General features: G+C 35.0%; 1 protein-coding gene across 1 annotated transcript in view; it reads right to left on the bottom strand.

Annotated features, from left to right (window-relative positions):
• Positions 1 to 23,684, bottom strand: part of RALYL (RALY RNA binding protein like) — a 418,727-nt gene that overhangs the window by 10,285 nt on the left and 384,758 nt on the right. The window contains exons 5-6 of the mRNA XM_060115714.1: positions 16,311 to 16,471; positions 4,347 to 4,460 (exon numbers count right to left, since the gene is read on the bottom strand). Coding sequence (XP_059971697.1) covers positions 4,347 to 4,460; positions 16,311 to 16,471 — 275 coding nt within the window. The remainder of the gene's footprint in view (positions 1 to 4,346; positions 4,461 to 16,310; positions 16,472 to 23,684) is intronic.

Genomic DNA, 23,684 nt, shown 5'->3' with positions numbered 1-23,684 from the left:
AGGTGGCAGCAGTCAGATCATATCTGGAGCAACGTCTTCCAAGTACCACACTCTGTAGTTGACAAACTATACAGTGACTAGAAAAGAGAGATGACAATGGTTCAAGATGCAAAATTAAATGACATGAGAAGCAGCTGAAGAAATTACTGATATTTATCTAGAGAAAAGAAGGAGTCAAAGATGGTTTGACCAAGATTTGAATGCAGCTAAGTTGAGCATCTATGGGCCAATTATATTGACTCTATTCAAAAGTTTTGGAAGGGTGAGTATACTACAGCTCTTTTATATATTTTATTGGCTGATACATCCACAAGGGATTAGATATTAAGCTTGGTTTCAGGGGACATAAAAAGAGTAACTGAATCAAGTGAAAGCAAAGTCCATTTTGGCTCTGTATAAGGAGAACTTACCATAGGAGTCTGAGACACAAATATGATCAAGGATCAAGCAAAAAACATAAATGTGTGAATTGGCTGGATAAAGATATTAGCAAACTGAAAAGTGCATGCCATGTATAATATGGCAGCAGTATTGAAAGATTCCAATCTTTTAAAAAAAGTTATATATCTTGACATTTATCTGTAATATTCTAATTCTTGGACATTAATTTATTTAAAAAAGTCTATATCTTTTACCAAACATATGGGCAGGATGAATTTATCCAGATGAGACTGATGTGTGACCTCTCTAGTGGTTAGGTCTAATGGACAGGGTAAGTTGGCTATTCTCATTTGAGTTGTCCAAATGAGTTTGGCTGGTCATATAGGATGCACATCATTGAGAATAAAGTTGAATTAAAGAATGTCTAGGGCTTCCCTGGTGGCGCAGTGGTTGAGAGTCCACCTGCCGATGCAGGGGGCATGGATTCGTGCCTTGGTCCCGGAAGATCCCACATACCGCAGAGCGGCTGGGCCCATGAGACATGGCCGCTGAGCCTGCGCGTCCGGAGCCTGTGCTCTGCAACGGGAAAGGCCACAACAGTGAGGGGCCCACATAACACACACACACACACACACACAAATGCCTAATTGCCTTTTCATATCAGAGACTCTTTGCCTGAAATTTGATTTTTTAAAAGATATCATTGCTCATTGTACGATACTCAGTCTTTAGTTTTCCTTCTCAATCCTTTCACCCTTTATGGTCATTTTACATCACTGTGTAAACCACATATAAATTGCCGTCTTCATATGTGGCAATTTATGATTCTCTGTTAAAAGAAATATCTAGGAATGAGGCAAAATTGTAGGCTAAATTGATATGTGTTATTTGTTGTTTTCAATAATCTATAGTCACCATATCCCAAAGTAATGTTATTTGAATTATTCAAATAGGAAAAAATAACATATGCAGGGTGGATTCATACTAATCATAATTTAAAAGCTGGAATATATGCTTGAGGCCATAGTCCCTTCCTCTAGTTTACATTTGAGGGGCTTGAGACCTAGAAGAGTTAAATGACCTGCTAAATCATGTCCAGTGCATAGTACATGGTGTTGGAAAAGTCAGAAAAGTTAGAGAAAACATGACCTTGTTCTGAGGAAGTTTACAACATCAAAGGAAGAGATAGGATACCATGCAAACATGTATTAGCAGTAATTTAAGGTACAGAGAATCCAAAATGATGTCATTATACCTCGTTACAATTATTCCTGATAGCTTAGGAATTCACTTCAAATGAAAAAGAAAAAAAGTGATCCTATGAAACTTGAACTCAGGACAAGCTCCTTGCTGTGTGGCTTTACCCTGTTTGTAACCCTCCATCTCCTTCTTGCCACTATTCTATGCTGGAAACTTTCATCATCAAATGACTAAGAGTAAACTGGGAATGAGAGATGTATAAAAGAGCAATAAAGAAGAATAAATGTTAACTACTGTATAATTGACTTGCCACCAAATAAACATTAAAATGGGTGTCTCCTTAAAGTTAATAAAGAAGTATTGAGCACTTAAAAAGAATTTTAATGTATTTCTCTCCACCTTCCATAATGTAGTATTGACTCCATAAAGCCCTGATTTCTTTTCATAAAGAAAATATAGAAAATGATCATCTTATCTCCATAAATATGAATACTGTTCAGGAGACAATTACTACAAAACTGAAATTACAAATTAAATAATTCCATTTTCTTCCTGACATGTTCAAGTAAGAAAGACAAAAATATCAAAGGCCTAAGCCTATCATTTTAAAAATAACTGTCTCATGACTGGGAAAGTTTAAGCACATACAGAAATAAGGTGACAGCCTTTCATGAAAAGAAAATGCAAGCTTTGAATTTTAGTGTCTCGTTTATAGATGATCTTCTAAGAAGATATGTGGAAGGTATTATTCATTGCAGGAAACTGGAAATTATATTATGATGGAATAAGGATCACATTTTTCTCGTTGAGGTGATTTATATTTAAATGAGTTCTCCATAATCCTTTAAACTGAAGTGCAAATTGGTTATCAAAGTCCTTTGCTGTAAGGGTTGTTTTACATAATAATGGATTTCACAGAAGTTCCTCAAAGGGAAATATTGATTTAGGCAACATCACAGGATATTTCAATTCCAGCAACACTTTAGATTAGTGCCATAGACAGCATATAAAAAACTTTCTAAAATCTAAATTTCTCTATTAAGAAGTGTAGGCAGCATATTTTTTCTCAATAGAAAATATAACAGAAGTTTTTAATAAAAATGAGCCTATTTTATCTATTATTTATCTACCACTTCTAATCCACATTAACTTACCAAAAGTTAGTGAGAATCTACCATATGCTAGGTATATGGTTTATTGTTTTAGAAATAGGCTGCATGATAGTAGTAGGAAATATTCATTTGCCTATATATGTTTATGTTACTAACAAGACCAAACAGCATCAATTATTGAGTCTTTACTCTATGTTAGTTACTGTACTATACAACTTACATGCACTACTTTACTCATTTCTCACGTTGCTAGGTAGCCATTACTGTCCTCATTTTATAACTGAGAAAACTGAGGCTAAGAAGTTGTGAGGATTTGAACCACAGTATATTTCTGTCACCCATTATGCTGTAACACTACCTCACTGCTGGCTTCTTTTCAGTCTTGAACCCTGCATGCCTCATTACCAGAAGGTAAGCTCTAGTCATCTCCCCAGTGATACAGTCAACAAACAGGCAGGTTCCTCTTTGTTGTAACTCAGTGGCCCTAGATCCCAAGGGATTCTCATCAGTTAGTTGTTACCCAGGTAGCCTCACTTCAGGGATATCCTGGGACCAGCCCCTGTGTGGAAACTGAGATTGTTCCAATGCTCCTATAACATTGGAAAGGGCAGTGCTTTCACTCACAAGACTTGGTTTGAGACCTAAGTCTATCACAAACTATTTATGTGGCTATGGAAAAGTCAGTTTACCTCCTTGAACCTTCATTTTCTCATTTGCAAAATGCAGAGGCCATATTTGATCAGTGGTTTTCAAAACTGTATTGTTTATTTTTGAAAAAGTGAAGCCCTTTTAACAAATGAAGGCTTATGTTGAATCTTAACATATAAAACAGATACAGGTAGAACTACACTGTTTGCAGCAAAGGCTGGGTTTGGAGGAGGCATGAGTTCTCCTGCCTCCTGGGCGTTCTTCCAGCACTCATCTCATCTCCAAGGAGCCTCTGAGGCATCAAAGACCCTGCAGAATACAATTTGCAAATTATGCACTAGCTCATCTCTAAGTTTATACCAGTTCTTATAGTGTATGATTTTAAAACTGTCTGTTGCCATATAAAAGGGTATTCGAATTTTATTAACATGGAACGAGGGTCAGGGCAGATAATTCAAAGGAGAGAGGACATTAAGTTAAAGAATTAAGTCAAATGATGTGGCCTTGGGTGGCCAGGCATACCGTTGATACTGAGATCCTGCAAACGGGTTCTGAAGTTTTGCAGAGTTGCAGCAATGCAAGAGTGGGACTTTATAATCAGGGTTTTTGAAATCTGTTAAGTTTTGCTGCAGTTAATTTAATGAAATATGAATATAATTTTAGCCCAATAGAACATTTCATTAATTGATTTAATTTTCTTAAAAGTTACTTGATATTGAGATGTAAACTTTTAATTATGATCCAACTGTTACTTATTATTAGCATCAAAATATTTTTCCTTTTTGCCCTTCTTTTTAAAAATATGAATTTTAGGCAAATTGGCTCACCTTCTCTAAAAAGTTAAAAATCAGATTCCATCATTGCAAGTCTAAGCTTAAAGACTGTATTCATGTAAATTTACTAAACTCAGCCAGTATCCCCCTGGGCCTGCGCTGTCTCCGTGACTGACACTGTTTCAACGGTTTAATTCTGACATGTCTGTGGCCACAGATCTTTTTCACTTACCTGCCTCTGCCTTCTGCTGCTTCTCAATCTTCTCCAGGCGCCCTAGCAAGGAGTCAATTTTAGTTTTGATCTGGGTTAATTCTTTCTTGATTGTCTGTAATTCATCTGATTTCACTGGAAAGGGGAAAAGGGAAAGAATGCAACAGAACGTCAAATGCACCACGACCCACTTAGAACACAACTCACAGACACCCCATGTTTTCTCAGGACTGTGTCACATCACATAGGATACTTTTCAATCTTATTGTTTCTCATTGCTTCCAGTGATCTTGTGATACTGGATGACTTTGCCAATTACAAGCAGTGATTCTCAGCGATGTGAACATTTGATACTAAATCTTTTCACTGAAAGTTATGCAATGGGATAGAGGAATCTAGAAATGTTTTATACACTAACTAAAGATACTAAATTCAGTGCAAATGGTAGAGTAAATCTGTACTGTAAAATGGATTCAGATTGAGGAATGATTAAATCATGACAGGTATGCTTTGAGAACTATGATACTACTTTGAGGACTATGTTGTAATGTATATTTCAGTGATAGTTTTAATCCAGTTCCTTAGTGATTGATTGAAACTAAGACATAACATTTGTCCTTTAAAGAAGTGTCTTAAATGCGAGAGAACTCTCTCCAACTTGCTGTACTTTTGCTACTTTATTTATTAAAAACTGCAGTAATGGGTTGTGTGTGCCTCTTTTTAAGCCCTGGGGCTGGAAGGAAAGGAAATTCACTGAAGTCCCCACTGATATTTTCTACAGTTGTGGTTCCTTTTCCAGGTTTTAAGTGTTTAATGAGACTATCTAAAAATGGAACTAACACAAGATTGACTACTTTTAATTTGGCAAATAAGGATGTTAAACACAACAAACATCCTACTATCAATGATAAGAGAAGGTCAGTTTCCTATTTTAAGGACAATCCTTTCAATGAAGTATGTTTATGTTTATGAAAAATTCACTGCACTGTTCTTATTTTCTCATTTCTTTGAGAATCATTGGAAACTTTGTCATGAGCCCTCAATAATGAGATCAAAGATTTTTAAAGCTACAAATCTAGAAGAGTTAAACCTGTCTATGAGCTTTCATTAGGCGAGGTTTTGGGTAGCCATGCTTCAGCAGAGAGCTATGCTTCAATATCTGGGGTAAAGATCTTGATTTCAGTCTATTATTCTTTTCTGTCACTTTTCCTTTCAAGTTTGTAATAAACTTGGCTTGGATATTCCTGAAGAAATTGAGTGTTTAGTTTGATTGATTCTTTAGTCTTTAGGAATTTTTTATAAGTAGTTAAAAACTAAAGGCAATATATGTTTGCTTGAAATAGAGCTAGTTGTCAACTAAGACATATGATATAATCTATATGATAAATTATGTATCAATATACACTAATTGCTCAAAAGAAGAATATATTTTTCCAATATAAACATAAAAAAACATTTTCTAGTATAAAATCAGAAATTTTTCATAACAAGCAGATTTTTATTTATGATACAAAGTAGTTTGCAAAATAAAAACTACAAGAATAAGTGATCCTGTAGAGAGTTCCTATTATGCAGAACCAGATTGAAAGTGGAACACACCTTAAAATAGAAAATTGCTCCTATGGCAATTATTTCTAAGACATCAAAGTGCCATTGTTTTTTTTTTTTCTTTTTTTGCGGTATGTGGGCCTCTCACTGTTGTGGCCTCTCCCGTTGCGGAGCACAGGCTCCGGATGCACAGGCCCAGCGGCCATGGCTCACGGGCCCAGCCGCTCCGCGGCATATGGGATCCTCCCAGACCGGGGCACGAACCCGTATCCCCTGCATCGGCAGGCGGACTCTCAACCACTTGCGCCACCAGGGAGGCCCAAAGTGCCATTGTTGAATCACATCTATATTTGCAACATCATCTGTCACAATTGCAAATTGATTCAGCTTTGAAGAATGATTTTCATTTCCTTTGATGGAAGCATGTCATGTAGTTTTACTTAAACCTATCAAATTTAATAGAAAAGATTTTATCTTAAAACATTAGATTTCAGTGCAGGAGAAATGGGACTGTGGCTGGAAACAAATAAGATATATTTTTTTAGTAAGTGAAGTCACTCCTCAGCCCAGAAATGAGGTTGACTATCTCCTTAAAAAACATAACTAAACAAATCACTAATACCCTATTTAGTAGAAAATATATTGAGACTCATGTCTAACACTGTAGAAATGTCTTTTAAGATCAGAGCGATATCATTATAAAATTTGGGACTACTTAGTTAATGCGATTCAAGCTTAGATACAGCTAAGGATGTAATCCAGACATCCTATCTGCTCTTTCCTGGTCCCTCTCAGGGAATGTTGAATCAATCTCCAATCCTGTGCAAACTGCCCAGCTCCAATCTTGGAATGGCTAGCAGCAAATACTTATCATGGTCCTGGAAAACAAGGCTTAGAAATTGTCTTGCTTCTTGAGCAATTGTGAAAGTTGTTTTCTTACTGCATTCAGTGCTCTCCTTGGGAGAAGGCTGCCCACTCACCTGGCCTAGTTGGTTGTAGCCCTGTTGCACCCTCCTTCAGTTGTATTCATTATCTATAGATGGAATATGGTTTTGTGTTGTTGTGTCTGGTTTCCAGATGATATTGCTGGGATGAGCCACCTCTGTGTCTGATATACTTCTCGTTCCAATCTTTTCTGAATTTTTCTACTTTTGGGGGGCTCCTGTTAACAAATTTTCCACTGCACTATGGATTAAGCTCCTGGCTGTTTTTACTTACTCTATCAAAATAAATGTATATTTTACAACTATAGATTTCCAAACAGAATTTTAAAAATCTTTGCAACTTGGATTTCTGATATTTTTTTTGAAAATTAAAGTCAGTTCAGAATTAAGGAGAGTCTTAGGTGTAAAACATCCCTGTCCATTTTCTTTTCTTTTCTTTTTACATCTTTCTTTTCCTATCCATTTCCACTGCACTCTCAATTGGGCTTCTGCACTCTCAATTGGGCCTCTTACATAGTGAACTCAGAGTAATATATATAAAAGTCATAAGTCCTCCCTACTGAAAACTTCTAGAATGTCCCCATTTCTATAGGAAAAAGACCAAAAGCACACATGCACCAACTCTTTAAACTGGTATTTAGGGTCTGCTCCAAAGTATATTTCCAGCTGTATATTCCATTTCTTATTAAAGCAAACTCTTCACTTGAACAGAACAGCTTAATGCTTAATCTAACAATATATGGAACCAGATAGACTCTAGTTTGCATCTATGTCCATTGGAGAGCCACTTGTAATCACTAAGATTCAGGTTTCTTATCTTTAACTTCCATCCTTTACCCTAAAGGCTTGTTATAAGAATTTAATGAGATAATGAACTTTATGTTCATTATCTCATTAAATTCTTATAACAAGCCTTTAGGGTAAAGGATGGGCACTTTAGCCCCACGATCAGAATATCACCAGGCAAAATACATGGTAGAAGCAGAAGCTATTATTATTATTTACATGCCTATTCCAGCAAAGACTCTTTCTCTCCTCAAATATGTCTACCTGCCTTTTGGAACTTAGTTTTAGTCTCGCCTTCCCTATTAATTCTTCTTCATTTAACCCACTGGAGGCTGTATCTCTTCCCTGTAATCTATTTAACAGCATCTCACATTTACTGCTAGACATATATTGCTAGTTGATTTTTCCTTTATATATCAACTTTTCATATTAACTTGCAAACTTCTTGAGAGTGAAGACCTAATTAGGTATTGAATAATTTTAGGAGTCATGTTTTCCTGTGTTTTAATAAGCTCCTTCTCCTCTTATTGACTGATGAGGCTCCTGATGCTTACCATGAAGTCCTAGGCTGTGAGGTCTGTCCTCCTTAATTAAAAAAAAAATGATATTAACAGGTTTAAGAAGAGAGCCTATATCAAATTGGTACCTAATGAAAACTTTTTGTCTTCTCATCATATACCAGATCCACAAAAAAGTATTCAGATTCCTGGGTAAATTATTCAGATATCTGATGATACAATTTTTTAAAAAGAAGGAATATTGGATGGTTGTCTGAAGCAAGACATATTAATGGATTTACTCCATCATAGGCTCTCTACAACCAAATTTTTTGAATGAAGAGAGGGCATCCAATTACTTCTTTCCACTTTATCTCCCTTCCTCCCTCTTTCCCTCCCTCTCCTTCCTTCCTTCATGAATAGAACTTGCATTCTTAATAGAACTTAGTTCAGTGCATTAAACACAGTAAGAATTACAAAATACCAGAAAATTTGTAGGTATGTGTATGTAGATATGGTTACACTGCACACCAACTTCAAACAGACCAACACATTTTATTAAAAGCTTTGTGTATGTGCTGGGCACTACTTTTGAGTTGCCTGTCTATTGGGGAGATAGATAAACAAAGAGGAAGTGCAAAATGAAAATTAACATGGAAATATGCCTTTTCTCCAGAAACACTATGAGGAAAGAATACAAAAGTAACCCATGCCTGTGGTAACAACTTTTTTTCCAATTCCACCTAGTACTCTAAATCCATAATCCTCATTTTTTAAGATACATTGGCAGAGGATATAACACCATTATTTATATTTATATAGAGTATTAGTGCGAGTCAGGAGTATTTCTTTTGTTAATAATAATAACGAATACTTTTTTTTTTTTTTTTTTTTTTTTTTTTGCGGTATGCGGGCCTCTCACTGTTGTGGCCTCCCCCGTTGCGGAGCACAGGCTCCGGACGCGCAGGCTCCGGACGCGCAGGCTCAGCGGCCATGGCTCACGGGCCCAGCCGCTCCGCGGCATATGGGATCCTCCCAGACCGGGGCACGAACCCGTATCCCCTGCATCGGCAGGCGGACTCTCAACCACTTGCGCCACCAGGGAGGCCCATAACGAATACTTTAAATCAACTTGCTGTTATGCAATTTTCCCCTAATATAGACAAGCTAGAGGCTTGGGAAAATGAGATCTAATTACTGAAGATTATGAATCCTGCAATTTAAAAAAATTATGAATTTTAGAAGTTGAGAAAATTGCTTTATTTCCCAGCCAGCTCCAAGTTACCATCTCTTGCCTCATCTTCTTCTTGCTTTTCTAATTATCTTAGTCTCTACGTAGTCACACCTGTTTAGTATCCCTTGAATATGTCTTCTGTTTTCAGATATCCATACCTTTGTTTCTGTTGTTTTCATTGGGCTGTCTTACACTCTCATCTTCCTCACCTAGTAAATGCCATTTAATACTTAAATATTCAGCTCAAATGCTACCTACATTGTAAAGTCATCGCCAACTTTTGATCATCTTCTTCAACAATCTCATCCTTCTCCCAGCCATACTTCTTTCAGATGATTCTTTGCATGATCATTTCTTTAAATGTCTCTCTCCATGACAAGAGCAGGAACTACTCTCATTTTTTTAAACTGCTCTCATTTTTTAACTCAAGTGTCTAACATATTCACTCAACGATATTTATGGAGACCCATTATTGTCAGACTCCTTTCCAGGACCTGGGGATGTATTAGTTAACAAGAGAGATGAAAGTCCCTGAAATTGTGGAACTCCCATCTAGGTGTGGAAGAAGACAATAAACAAACATCTATATATCTATATCTATATCTATATCTATATATGGGAGAGAGAGAAAGAGGTTTGCAGCAATTTTCTTTACAAGTATACATTTAACACAATGAAGAAAACACTGATATAGCTAAGTCTAGTTAATAGTAGTGTAACAATATGTATCATTTGATAATTATATTATATTAAACTACAAACTACACTGTTTCAAACTACAGTGAAATATACACCTCCAGATGGGGAAAAAATAATGAAGACAAGACGTTAGGGAAGGCCTCGCTAGGGAGTGAGATTTGTCATTTTATACAGGGTGGTCAGGGAAAGCTCCACTAATAAGGTGACATTGGGGGAAAAGTTTCAGTAAGGGGAGAAAGCAAGTCATGGGAATGTCTACGGATGGTGGGATGGGGGAAATATGAGGCAGAGGAATGATAAACGCAAAGGCCAGAGACAAGCATGTACTCGGGGTGTGTAAGGGACAGCAAAGAGGTCAATGTGGCTGGAGTGGAAAGAGCAAGTGGGAGAAGAGTATGCACAGTCAAGAGGTAACGCAGGGACTTGAGAAGGGGAAAAACACGTGGAGAATATTGTACAGAGTCTTTTGGCCAGAGTAACACTGTGGCTTTTACCCTGAGTCATGTAGGTGTCACTGATTTACCTGAAGAGCATCATTTTGACTTCGTGTTGTTAAAAGACTGCAGAACGGCAAGGGTGGAATCAGTGAGATCACTAAGAAGCCTGTGGATTATAATTCAAGTTAGAGATGGCAGGAGATTGGATCAGACCAAGGTATTAGCAATCAGGTTGTGAGAAGTAGATGAATTCTACATATATTCTAAAGATGGAGGGGAAATAATCTGCAGATGATTAGAAGTAAAGTATAGGTGAAAGAGAGGAGTCAAAGAGAAATCCAAAATTTGGGGTCTGAGTAACTGGAAGGATGGACTTGCCATTTGCTGGGATAAGAAAGACTTGTAGAAGTTCAGGTTGAGGGGGAAGAACAGAGGGCCAGTTTAGACTTGATTGTGAGATGCCTATTTGTGTCCAAATACAAGTAATAAGTAGGCAGTTGGGTATATATGCCTGGAGTTTATGGGAGTGATCAAAGGTACAAAAATAAATTTGGCAGTAACCAGTTAGAGAGGTGGTATTTCAAGTTAATATAGAGGAAGATTTTGCCCTCGTAGTTGAGTATACACACATATTGGTGTTTTAGAAGACATCAGTAATATTACCTTCAAAAGAAAATGTCTTTTACTGTTTCCTCTAGATAAGTTCAACAAAAAGAAAATTGCAAAAAATTATAGACAAAAGTAAACATAGTGTCATAAAAATCTTTGGTTGTTCGGTTGAGTACAATAGTTTATTTTTGTATGGGTGATTACCAGACTTGAATTTAGAATTATTCTTCAAGATCAGCAAAATGATAAATTGAAACACAACTAACAAAGTTCCTAAGATAGACTCCTTTAGCTTGTTTTTAGACTCTAGAGAAACTATGAGCCAGGTTATATCATACAGATAATCAAATATTTTTCTTAAATTATCACTGTAGTTTTTAGTTAGAAAAAAAAAAAAAGAAGCCACCACCTTAAATCATTTCAGACCTGCTCTGTCTAAATAGTTCATTGATTTGGTGATAAATGTTACTGTGTTTTGATAACAGTCAACAAAATGATGTCTGTGCCTTTTGCTGTCACATAAGACATAATCCAAAAAGGAAATTAGGCACACAGAATGACACCATTTGCTTATATCAAAAAATGTGTGCTTCTCTGATTTATGTGATTTTTAAAAATCACCTGTGGGGTAAGTCTATCCAGGGACAAATGAAGACTCTTAAACTAACTGTCTAGATTAGTGGTTCTTAACAAAGGGCAATATTACCCTGCAGGCGGCATTTTACAATGTCTGGATACATTTTTGATTGCCACGACTTGGAGAGGGTGTTGCTACTGGCAGTGTTGCTACTGACATCTAGTGAGCATCCGGTCTGCTAAATGTCCTACAGTGTACAGGTTAGCCCCCAACACCACACCAAAGTATTATCTGATCAAACTAATACGAAGACTTGGAAGCCCTGGTCTAAATAATTATATACCCTCCCTCACCAACACTGTGTTTCCTATGAACTATTAAGAAAATTTTAAAATGTTTGTAATCATGTGACCTCTAACAATAATTCATGTTAATTTATGTAACTCTTTTAATTTCCCCCAGCCTTTGAAAAATTATATAAATATCAAAAAATATAATTTGCATAGAACTTAAATTTATCAATCACTTTTATATACATTATTTCATCAATAAGAAACCTGAGAATCTGACAATGTACATGACATTCTCAAAGCCCTAAAATTTATGATTTTATATAATGTAGTAATCAGAACAGGTGGAGTTCAGGTTCAAGCTTAGGTCTTCCGACTATAAACTAATATGGAGAAGAAGCTAATTTGCCAGCCTAGTAAATATTTTTCAGAAGTCAGGCTTTGGAGGGAGTGGGAGGAACTGGGAGATTAGGATTGACACATACACACTATTGATACTATGTATAAAATAGACAACTAATGAGAACATATTGTATAGCACAGGAAGCTCTACTTAATATACTATGGTGACCTAAATGGAAAGGAAATCCAAAAAAGAGGGGACATATGTATATGTACAGCTGATTCATTTTGCTGTACAGTAGAAACTAACACAACATTTTAAAACAACTATACTCCAATAAAATTTTTTTTAAAAAGGTACAAAAAATAAAGTTCATGTCTTGGGTGGGAGTTAGCATAGCTATTGTTTGATTTTTAAGAGATAAATAGATAAAAAAGGTTTTATTTATAAATGTTTAATATATTATAGCCACTTATGAAATAGAGAGGCCTAGTAGAATATACAAATTAAGGCAGTTGGGAGAGAATAGATAAGAATTAAAATAAAATTCATTAAGCAAGCATAAGGAAAGGAAGAAAAGAGGAAACAATAAGTTAAATACTTGGAATTAAGATGGAAGAAATATAATCCAATAGATTAGTTAATATAATAAATGTAAAAGTATTAAATTTCACTGCAAAAAACAAAGACTTTCATATTGCTTTCAAAAACAAGATCCAGATATATGTTGTTTTAGGAAATATGCAAAAATAAAGTGACAGTGTTATGGGTTAAAATATTCTACCAAAATATTTGTTGAAGTCCTAATCTCCAGTGCCTGTAAATGTGACCTTATTTGGAAATACATCTTTGCAGATATAATCACAATGAGGTCATTAGGGTGAGTCTTAATCCAATATAACTAGTGTTTTCATAAGAGGAGGAAAAGAGACACAGACACAAAGACATGGGAGAAGACCACATGATGGTGGAAGCAGAGATTGGAGCAGTGCATCAGTAAACCAAGAAATGCCAAAGATTGCCAGCATACCAGAAGCTGAAAGAAAGGCACGGAACAAACTGTCCCCTAGAACTTCCAGAGACAGAGCACAGCTCTGCTGACACCATGATTTCATACATTCAGCCTCCAAGTATCTGTTGTTAAACCACTCAGTTTGTGATAATTTATTACACTTGCCCCAGGAAATTAACAACAAAGAAAGGTGGAGAATAAATGGATATATTAGGGAAATGCAAACCAAAAGAAAGCGTTATCAGTAAAGGATCAAGCAAAGTATCAAACAAAGTAAAATTCTAGGCTAAAGAGAGTAAATGAGATATTCTATAAATAAAAGTTACAATTCTCCAAGAAGTTATAGAGAGGCAGTGTTGAAAAGGGCACAGACTAAAGAGCCTATACTCTAGACACAGATGATTTAGAATCAAGCTGTACCTGGCTCTGTTATTAAATAGCTCTGTGACTTTTGGGATATTCCTTAACTTTTCTATGCCTCATTTTCTATACCTATAAAATGGGAATGATAATAATACTTCACTTATAGGCAGTTATGAGAAACAAATGAATTAATATATGTAAAATTAATATATTTAAATGAATTTATATGTACTAATGTATAAAAATACATGTTTCAAACAATAGTTATCATAGAACAAACACCAAAAAATGTTAGCTATTATTTTTCTCCTCTTATTATTATAAAACATCATATAAAAACCATCCAAGCAATGTGGGATATAAAATAAAACCTGAAGAAAAGAAGAACTTTATAAAGTCACTATCTGGTAGAGGATTTTTAAACAATCACTTTCAGAATTTGACATTTCTACAGAGGATTGGATGATACAGCCAACAAGGTAAAACAAACACATAGTATTATACTAAAATCAGAAAATATATCCTATTTTCCACTTACAAAATCTCATTATTATGAAACCAAGAAAAATTCTTAATAAGATCCTTAAAAGAGATTTTATAATTCCCATTCTCTCTCCATGACCCAAGAAAACTAGAAATCAAAAATAAAAAGGCCAAATGCAGCTTAAGCATTTGAATATTAAGATATTTACATCAAAATAACCACTGTAAAATACCACTCTTCTCTGCATAACTGTGTTTTATGGCAATCAATGGCAGTTGTCCAAAACTGCTCTTGCCCAAGAATGGCCACCACCCATTGGTTCGAAACCAGAGTGGTATCATCTCCTTAAGGAAGATTTAGAAATGTATAAGGGTACGCATGGTTGTTACAAAGACTGAGGAGTGCTGTTGGCCTTTCAAGTTTGGAGACCAGGGATGTTAAATGTTCTGCAAAGCTTGCAATACTCTTACACAATGTAGAACTGCCATGGCCAAAATATCAATAAAGTTCCCATTGGTAAACATTGTTTTGAAAGTGACTACAGGGCAAAGAATCCACAGGTGCTTAAGATATTTCTATTTGAAATTAAGTTAACACTACTAGGGTAAAAAGTCTTCTATAAACCTAGCAGGCAATTCAATGTTCAATTTTTCACAGCAAGAACCAAATTCAAGAAACTTCTTTGCTTTTGACAATACTCAGAGAGCATATAAGATTGTTTAGAGATGGTTGCAGAAACTCATTTTCTTTTATTACTAAGACTCAAAAAGGGAATTCACATTTTTTATTGATAGAATAATTAGATAAATGGATAAGTCAGTACATAGGGAACTGTAAATCTATGTAATTTGTTATTTAGGTTATATTAGCTAAGTCAAATTCTGAATGCAGAAAACTTAGTTACCAGAAACATTAGTGCTTCCGGTAACTACATCTTGCACATTCTCATGTAAAAACAAAGTATTTCAAGGGCGTTCTTTCTTAGTATTTCTGATGGCACTAAGACAAAAGACAATGTTCCAGAGTAGATAGTATATAGGGATGAAAATGAAAAAAACATGGGTTCTAGTGTTGGCCCTACCATTTACTATGTGAACTTCTCTGTGCTTACTCATCAGTGACATTGGAATAACGGTATTTGCCTTATTTGTCTTGAAAGATTGAGATGCAGAGTAACTATAAAATCCCTACACTGGCCTGACAAGCTGCCCTGGAACTCGCCCTCCCTCTACCTTATTTCCTGCCTAATTTCCTCTTTCTCCCTCTGCTGCACTGGTTTCTTGTTCCAATGTAAGATCTCTGCACTGACCATTCCCTCTACCCAGACACTCTACCCTTGACAACTTCAAGCCCACCCTCTCACTCCCTTACTTCCATGAGGTCTCTGTTGAAATGCCACCTTGTCAGAGAGGCAGTCATACACCATCCCATGAAATACAGTGCTCCCAACTTAATGCTACTTTATTCTTTGACATAGTGATGATCTACTCTGTAACACCACAGATTTTACTTTGCTTGCTCTTGTCTGTCTCTTCTCTGTAAAATGTAATCTCAAGAAATGCAAGAAATTTTGCGATCTTTTCCTTAGGAATAATATTCTTCTAATAAATTAGGGTTTTCTGAATCTGTCTATATAAAAATTTAGCAATCTGTTTAGTTGGGAAGTTTGTATCTCTATTTTTTACTAATTAATGTGAAATTATATATTATTTTTTTAAGACATTACATGTTTTCAGACATATAATTCTCATGATTTAGAATAGTATGGAAAGTTTAACCTGTCTACTATGCCTATCTTACTTATCTCAGTGCTCAAATATTCAAAATATGCATTGAATTTGCATAGTTTCCCTGAAAAGATACTATATGCACTCTATTTTGAAGTGATTTTTTTTCTTAATTAAAAACAACATGTTATATTTCAAGACTTCAATATGTCACAAGCTAGGTGGGCCAAGAGCATATTATTTGCTCTAATAAAACAGTTTTCTACTGCAGTGTAGTGTAGTGGAAAACAGAGACCATTTCTAATCCATTTTACATTTCTCTCATATATTGTACACAGCAGATGCTCCATAATAATTGATTAATTTGAGTATAGACATTCATGCAGTGATAAGTATCCCCACCCTTCTTTAAAGAGAAATAAAATAGATACTTACATTTAGAGCCTGATGAAGAAGATCCACTGACAGTAGATTTTGATCCCCCTTTCATGGAAAAGGCTCCTTTTCCCCTGCGAGTTGTTACAGCCACTCTGGGACGCTTCAGTGGAATTACTGCGCGGGGAGGTGGAGGCACACGCCCATGGTAATCAAATAACCTTCACAAAATACAAACGTGGCTGAGAATTGGTTTATGCCTAAGTGTTCTATCAAATGTGTGAGACGATTAAGAGAATGGTCTTCTAAAAAATGTTAATAAATATTTTTGTTATCATTGTTGTCCTCAAGAAGATTCATTTTTCACTAAAGAAACAGGATGTTAATATAGTCTATGCTTTCTGGGCATCAGAATCTGACCCTTAATATGAACTCATTTTTAAGGTATGAAAGAACAAGGAGCTTTGCAATATGTTGAAATTATGTCGAACTTCATTCCCAAGTATATTTCTTTGCTTGATTTAGCAGATTTATCCATTTTAGGAACAGAAATCTTCCTTTAACACATCACATACTTATTAGCACATAAGTGTGAAAGGAGGAATAGACCATGCAGAATCAGGGACAAAGAAAAGAAAATTATTGTATGATCAGAAAATAGCTCAGAAGGAAAAAAAAAAAGGAGTATGTCTAGTTTAAAGAGGGCAGCTATAAGAGACAAATCAATATTCTTCCTTACCTCTCTCTAAAGACTTCCTTAATTAAGGAAAGGCTCAGCTGACTACAGAAAAAAGGAGGCTGAGTTTGAATGAAATGCTGGTAGCATGAGGACAAACCTTTGTTGACTAAAGAACTAGTGGGAAATATTTATCAGGATAAATTTTTACTATTCTGACTATTTGATAGACATGCAAATTGAGACTAGAGATATTTGTAGTTAACTATTAAAAAATTCTCTAACAAAAAAATACCAGTAAAATTCTTTGAAGCTTCTGCTAAAAAGTGAAAAATGATATTCACTACAATGAAGGCATTTCCATTAAACAATGAAAGGAATCAAAAGTATAAGAGTATTCACTCACTTATATAAATATATAATTAATAAATTCAAAGTTTCATATTATTTATACTGCATGCACATAACAAATTTTTGTGTGACTTAGCATATTTGAGCAGCATAAAAGGGTCAGAGAAAAAAATATAATATATATATATTCTATTTGCCAGTGAACCAGAGGTATTATTACTTTGTCCACTATAAAGAAAATAGTGTTATTGACTTAGAATGATGATTATTATGTAGTTTACTGTGACACCATTATATGGATTACATTCTCATAACTTCTATAAAACCTTCTATAATAGGTTATTTCATAAAATTACATCTCATTTACACATACAGATGGAAATATGATCATCTCTTTTTGGAAAATAGTATATGAAATACAATAACAAGATAGGCTGGTTTCCAAATATTCATTCATAAACATTGAAAACTATGACACTATGGAGAAGAAAAGCTGTATATAAAACACCTTTAAAGCAGAAGTTAGTACTAGGAATGTCTTCTACATTAGAGAGCTAAACTGTCCAAAAATGATTTGGAAACATGCTAGGGAAATACTAAGAGATGTCTGGAAAAGAAAATAAATGAAACAAGACAGAGTTCAAGAGAGGTGTCATCCTCTGTGCATAAGAAAAGTCCATTAGAGCCAAAGAACTGCCAGCAAAGATCAGGTCATGGATGTCAAAACATTATAGTTTACTTCAAAAGATATAGACAGGATGAGGCTGAAAAGGGCTGTGAATCTCATTCATACCACTAAGGGCTGGGAAATCAAAAGGGTCAACTAAGCCTGCCCCTCATTTCAATCACAAAACAAAGTCTACATTACTTATTTATAAGTTGAAATCACAGAGCAACTTAAGTCAGTGAACCAAGATACTAAGGCAATTTTCATGAGCTACAACACCCAAAGCTATTGAGCGAAAAGAAATATGACAATTGACTGATCTCTCCCAGGGTAGAAGTTCCTGCTTGAGATGAATGGGAAGCTCTTTTGGAGGAACGATTTCCCCAGGGCTTGAAAATGCAATTTAGCAGTTTCATTAAATAAACTAATCTATACACTGGGTTAAGAAAATTTCTAAAGCACAACTAAAATATATAATGATGTAAAAATGCTATACTGGAAATGCAGGCCAAGTAAAGTCACCATATTCACTGCTACTTCAATTACAATGCAATTCAAAAATATTTGAACTGCAATGTTTATCAATATTTCTATTGCTTCCCCCCAAACAGGGATTACAAAACTTCCAGTATTGGCCAGGCCTGCTCTCCTGTAGAGAAAAGAGAGCTACATTTGTTCACTGTACTTGTGACATACTTTTAGTATAGGATGTACATTTTAGTAAAATGCTCAGTGTGTGTTGTGCTCTTTGTTGTAAATTCCTATAGGAAGTAACCCTTGTTCTCTGAATATTTTGATGTGTTGCTTCAAAGAAACATGACTCCTTTCTCACCATGGAATCAGGTTTTACCAATTCATTCTGTCACTGTGTTGCGAAGACATGCAGCATCAGAACTAAATTTTAAAAAAGTGATATTGTAATATACAAACAAAGTTAAATGGGCATTTCATGTGAGAACATAATTTTAAATTTTAATGGAGTTGGGGTGTTTGTTAATTTTCACTGGGCAAAGTTGAGTTTACCAGAAATAAAAAGAAGAAAGACTGGGTATTGTCCTAAATCACAAAAACATCACAAGATAAGGATGAGAAGGGGTCAGTTTTCTGGGATTGCAAGATGAGATGTAGGCTCTCTTCTAAATGCAGAAGGAAGTAGGTGAAAGGCAGCCTGTGAAGGAGACACGAGCATTGGCTTTCTCATCAGAATCCTGTCTATAGCAAATCAAAGAAAATAGTCCAACAAAAATTGCTATACAATAGAATTAAATGGAATCCAAGTCTCCAACGTCAGTTAAAAGCTTAAAATTTCTTCCTTCCTCTTGGTTTTTTGTTCTTCCACTCCCAGATTATATTCCCTTTCCTTTTCTGTAATGGCCCTTCATTTTCCCTAATATTGTTAGAATACTGTTTTTCCCATAATGTTTACAGGTCAAATAGATAATGATTTATAATGAGGTCAAACACATAATTCTCCCTTCCCTAAGGTCTATTTTAAAATAAAAACTTTAAAAGACCTACTTTCAATCAGTAAATAACATAAATGTAGTCAGATTTTAATAAAAGCAACCAATTGAGGAAGTTTGAGGGTCTATTTTATTGAATAAACATTTCTACTTTTCATGACCCCATTTCTTGTTTGGAATTTTGTTTTCTTTAATAATATCATTATTTCATGTATAATTTTATTATCAAGCAAAAGCTAAAAACTGGTAAACAATTTTAATATTGATTTACTTGATAAAAATAGACATACCTTGTCTCTAGAAAGAATAAGGATATTAGTTATTTTAATAAGTTACTTTCTGGACAAAGGCAATTTAATGTTATATTGACATATAAAATGAATATAATTTTGAATTCTTGTTTTTATTAAAGTTATTATTATTAAACTTCAACAATAATAAAGCAATGTTTACATGTATTTTCAGAAAAAAATACATGGAAAATAAAACAACTTCCAATCTCTCACCCTAAAACAACTACTGTTATTCTCTAATTTTTTTTTCCACAAGCATCCATATTTTTCACATAACTGAAAACATAATATATGTACAGTCATGTATCCTGGTTAATTCTCTTTGGTTTATATTAAAAACGTTTCTCAAGTTTGCTAAATGGTCTTCCTAATGTTTATTTTAATTGCTGTGGTGTATTTTCTCAAGTAGATACACCACAGTATAATAAATTATTACTTGATCGATGGACTTTTGACTTGATGCCTATTTTTCACTGTCAACCAATATGATTTTAAAATTCGCCGAAAAAAATTGAAAATGTAATATTTGAATATTACACTGAACACTAAAATTTCATTTAGATAAATAGTAATTTAGCAGTAATTACCTGTTTTCTTCTAAATTTCCCTCATAAAAAAGAGTTTTTCATTTTCCTTATTTATGAACACAAACTTATAGTCCCTATGTGGTTAAATGCTAACCAAACAATGTAGTCTGGACTTAGGGTTAAATAACCGGCCTTCCCAGAGAGAAAATCTGACAACAAATTCAGGGCCATGTTCTCACTGGGGTCTTTTAACAGATAAAGGAAGATCATTAACTCTAGGACCAGGGAAGATTTCCAGCTCTGTCTTGATTCAAACTTGCACCCTTCTGTCTTCAGCATGTTTAACTTCTGATAAACATAGTCTATAAAACCAAATTAAGGTGTCTATTCATTTTTAAGAAAGGATATATTTGAAATCCACATGAATGATTCTAACCTATTAGTATATTTGTTTTCTATACTGTTTGAACTACTCAAAATTCTATTTATAATTTCTACCTTGACTTCAAATAAGCTTCTGGTTACAACTGAACCTGAAAATACTTTTTAAAGGCACACTTCACTTGAGACCAGTCAATGAGTAATTCTCATTTCTGTTTTTTCTCACTAAACTTTTCCAAGATTTTCAGTGAAGCCACCCCTGCCAACAACCCACCCCACATTGGGCTCCATCCCCAATCTTGTCCAAATGCTTCTTGAACATGCTTTTAAAGGGCTTACTGAAATTGTCAATGATCTTTTTTTGGCAATATTTTGATCTTAACTTAATCTTTATATTTTGTACAATTTTGTTATCTTTTATATCTTGTATACAGCTTTAGGTAATTAAAAAGTGAATGCAATTAAATAACAATGGTGAGGTTATAAATCAATAAAATGATTCTCCTATTTAATTCTTACAATTCTGTAATGTGTGTGTTGTTAAGACATTTTGCCCATAGGAAACCTGTGAAAAAAGGATGAGATGACTCCCCCAAGTTTAACCAGTCAATACATGCACACCGAGGCCTGAAACTTGCTTCTAACTCCAAATCACACCCTTTGTCAACTGGGCCATGCTGTGGTTTCCAAATGTTTTAAGTGGAATCCCATTCTACCAGATGGTAATTTAAATTTTCACAATGAAACAGACGTTGCTTCTTGCTAATACGTTTTTCCAGTATTCATGAATATATACTGTGCTCTATAATCAATGATCTGAGACAAGTGCAACTTGACAGAGATATTTTCATGAACTTCAACTCTGGTATCTTCTCTTATGTTAATTTACACAAGGTCAAAATGGATCCAGATCTGAACAATACAGAGTTTGAATCACTGATATATATATATATATATATATATATATATATTTATATATGGCAAAGCAGCTCTGGCATTTCTTTTTCTCTGTCAATACACGTTTATTCATTACTGGAGGTTATAAATGGCTCAGTGCCTTTTCTGTTACTATTGAAAAAAGGTTGGATTAAAACTGCTAATATCTCAGAAATTGAAAACATTCCTTGGGGTGTTCAATATAATTTTAGGTATACTTCTCTTTTCACTTTACTTGGAAGAGTATATATATTTATGTTTCATTTTAATAACATGTGATGTTCTTCATGTAGAGTCACACTTGACATTTTAAAAGACAATGCCACTGAATGCTGTAAATTATTGGACAATTCTTTGTGTAATATAAAAAAATGAAAGTGTAGAATAACCACTCAATTCTATTATTTAGTGATACTCTTCATGATCCCTGAAACAATGGATAGACACTAAATTAGTTTTTTGAAAATTTACTGCTGGATAAATGTACCAAAACAATCACATTAAGATGGAACTTTGTGTGGAGAAGTTTACTAAGCTGAAACAGTTTAAGGGTTGAAAATCCCCAATTACATTAGAATTCCCAAACCTGGCAGAAATAGGCTAACAATAGGATGTAAGTCAATGTCAGTTATTAAGGTATTATCTTTCAGCTTATGTGAGACATTTAGTCACATCTGGGATTGGGAGTCTGCAAACTACATTTCTGTGGGGGCCAGCTGGTTCCTTGCTAGGATCAGCCAATTAAGGACCTGAGAAGGAGACTGGAAGAGGAGGAGAGGACTTGACCCTTCCTGTTTTGCTTCCTGTTTTTGTTTTGGGTCCCTGTTCTTGTCAGCGTTACTCTAGCCTTGTTTGTTAACCCTGGCAGCAAAAATTCATTCCAGTAGTAGCAGAAGAATCCAGTTTGAGTAATTTTGCAACATTTGAAGAACAGTCTTCACACTTCCTCAGAGACCCTGGCACCAGTTGGTATTGACCCCTTAGAGGTCTCGGTTCCAGCCCCACGGGTTCCCCCTCTGGGCTCAGATACAGCAGCAGCAGTTAAGCAGAACCTCCTACTCACATTGTGATTTGTCCAAATCCCCTTTTCTACAGTGATATTTGATAATCCCATCTTTTCCTGTTTCTCTAACCTTAGAGGTGGTAGCTGCTTCCTGTAGTTTGCTAACTCCATCATACCATTGTGGGTTTTATTGTTGTTGTTTATCTGTTTTTGCCTTTTCAGTTCCTTAATACATAGTTAGAAAGGTTTTACAAACAATTCTTCTTGTTCAACATAACTGTATGATTTCCGTTTTCCTGACAGAAAACCAAGCAGCATGGAGTTAATGGAAATAACTGAATGGTCTCTCTCTGCAGATAAGAGTGTTCAGTTGAAACTAGAATGTTCTGGGGGGTAGGAGAAGGGAAAACAATGCAAACAGAATGATCCAGAGGTGTCACAATGGACTATTATGGAAGGACAACTGAGCAACCAGTGTATTGCTCAGTCGTAGGGACACTGCTACATGAATAACAGTATAAGAAACATATTCTCCAGCACTGTTAATGGTTACCGTTAATGGTTACTAGTAGCTAACATGGATTAAGCACAAAAAACATACCAGGCATAATGAAGGTCATAAAAATATGCTACTTCATTTAATCCTCAGAATAATCTTATGGGGTAGGTGTTAATTTCATGCTCACTTCATAGATGAGACAATAGTTTTTGTGGTATTAAATAAGTTGCCCAAGTTTGCACCACTAGTAAAAAGATAGAAAAAAAATTAACCATAACTACAAGCAGAGAGTAACTAAGGAGGAATTAGTGTGGATAAAACTGTTAGCACTGACTTGGTAAGCTATTTCTCTTCTCCACCCTCTCCACTCTGTTTTCCTTTCCTGGGGAGCTATGTTCACAGGGAACTCCTGACTACCTCTACTAGTGGCAGATGCTTCTGTCTTTCTTGGCCAAGTGAAAAAATGAAAAATAAACCAATGAGGGCACAGACTGCTCAGAGAGTCTGTTAGCAATACACCCATACTGATCTTTGCACACTTATAAACCAAACAGATTTTATATAAGACAAATAAATGATTTTGGAAATTGTTCAGAGTTAGCTTTTTTGTGTAGTGGAGTGTCTTCTGAAAGCTTCAG

This window comes from Mesoplodon densirostris, chromosome 13 (assembly GCF_025265405.1).
Source record: "Mesoplodon densirostris isolate mMesDen1 chromosome 13, mMesDen1 primary haplotype, whole genome shotgun sequence".
Classification (NCBI taxonomy): Eukaryota; Metazoa; Chordata; class Mammalia; order Artiodactyla; family Ziphiidae; genus Mesoplodon; species Mesoplodon densirostris.
The sequence above is the reverse complement of the archived record's forward strand: the minus strand, read 5'-3'. Positions and strand labels throughout refer to the sequence as shown.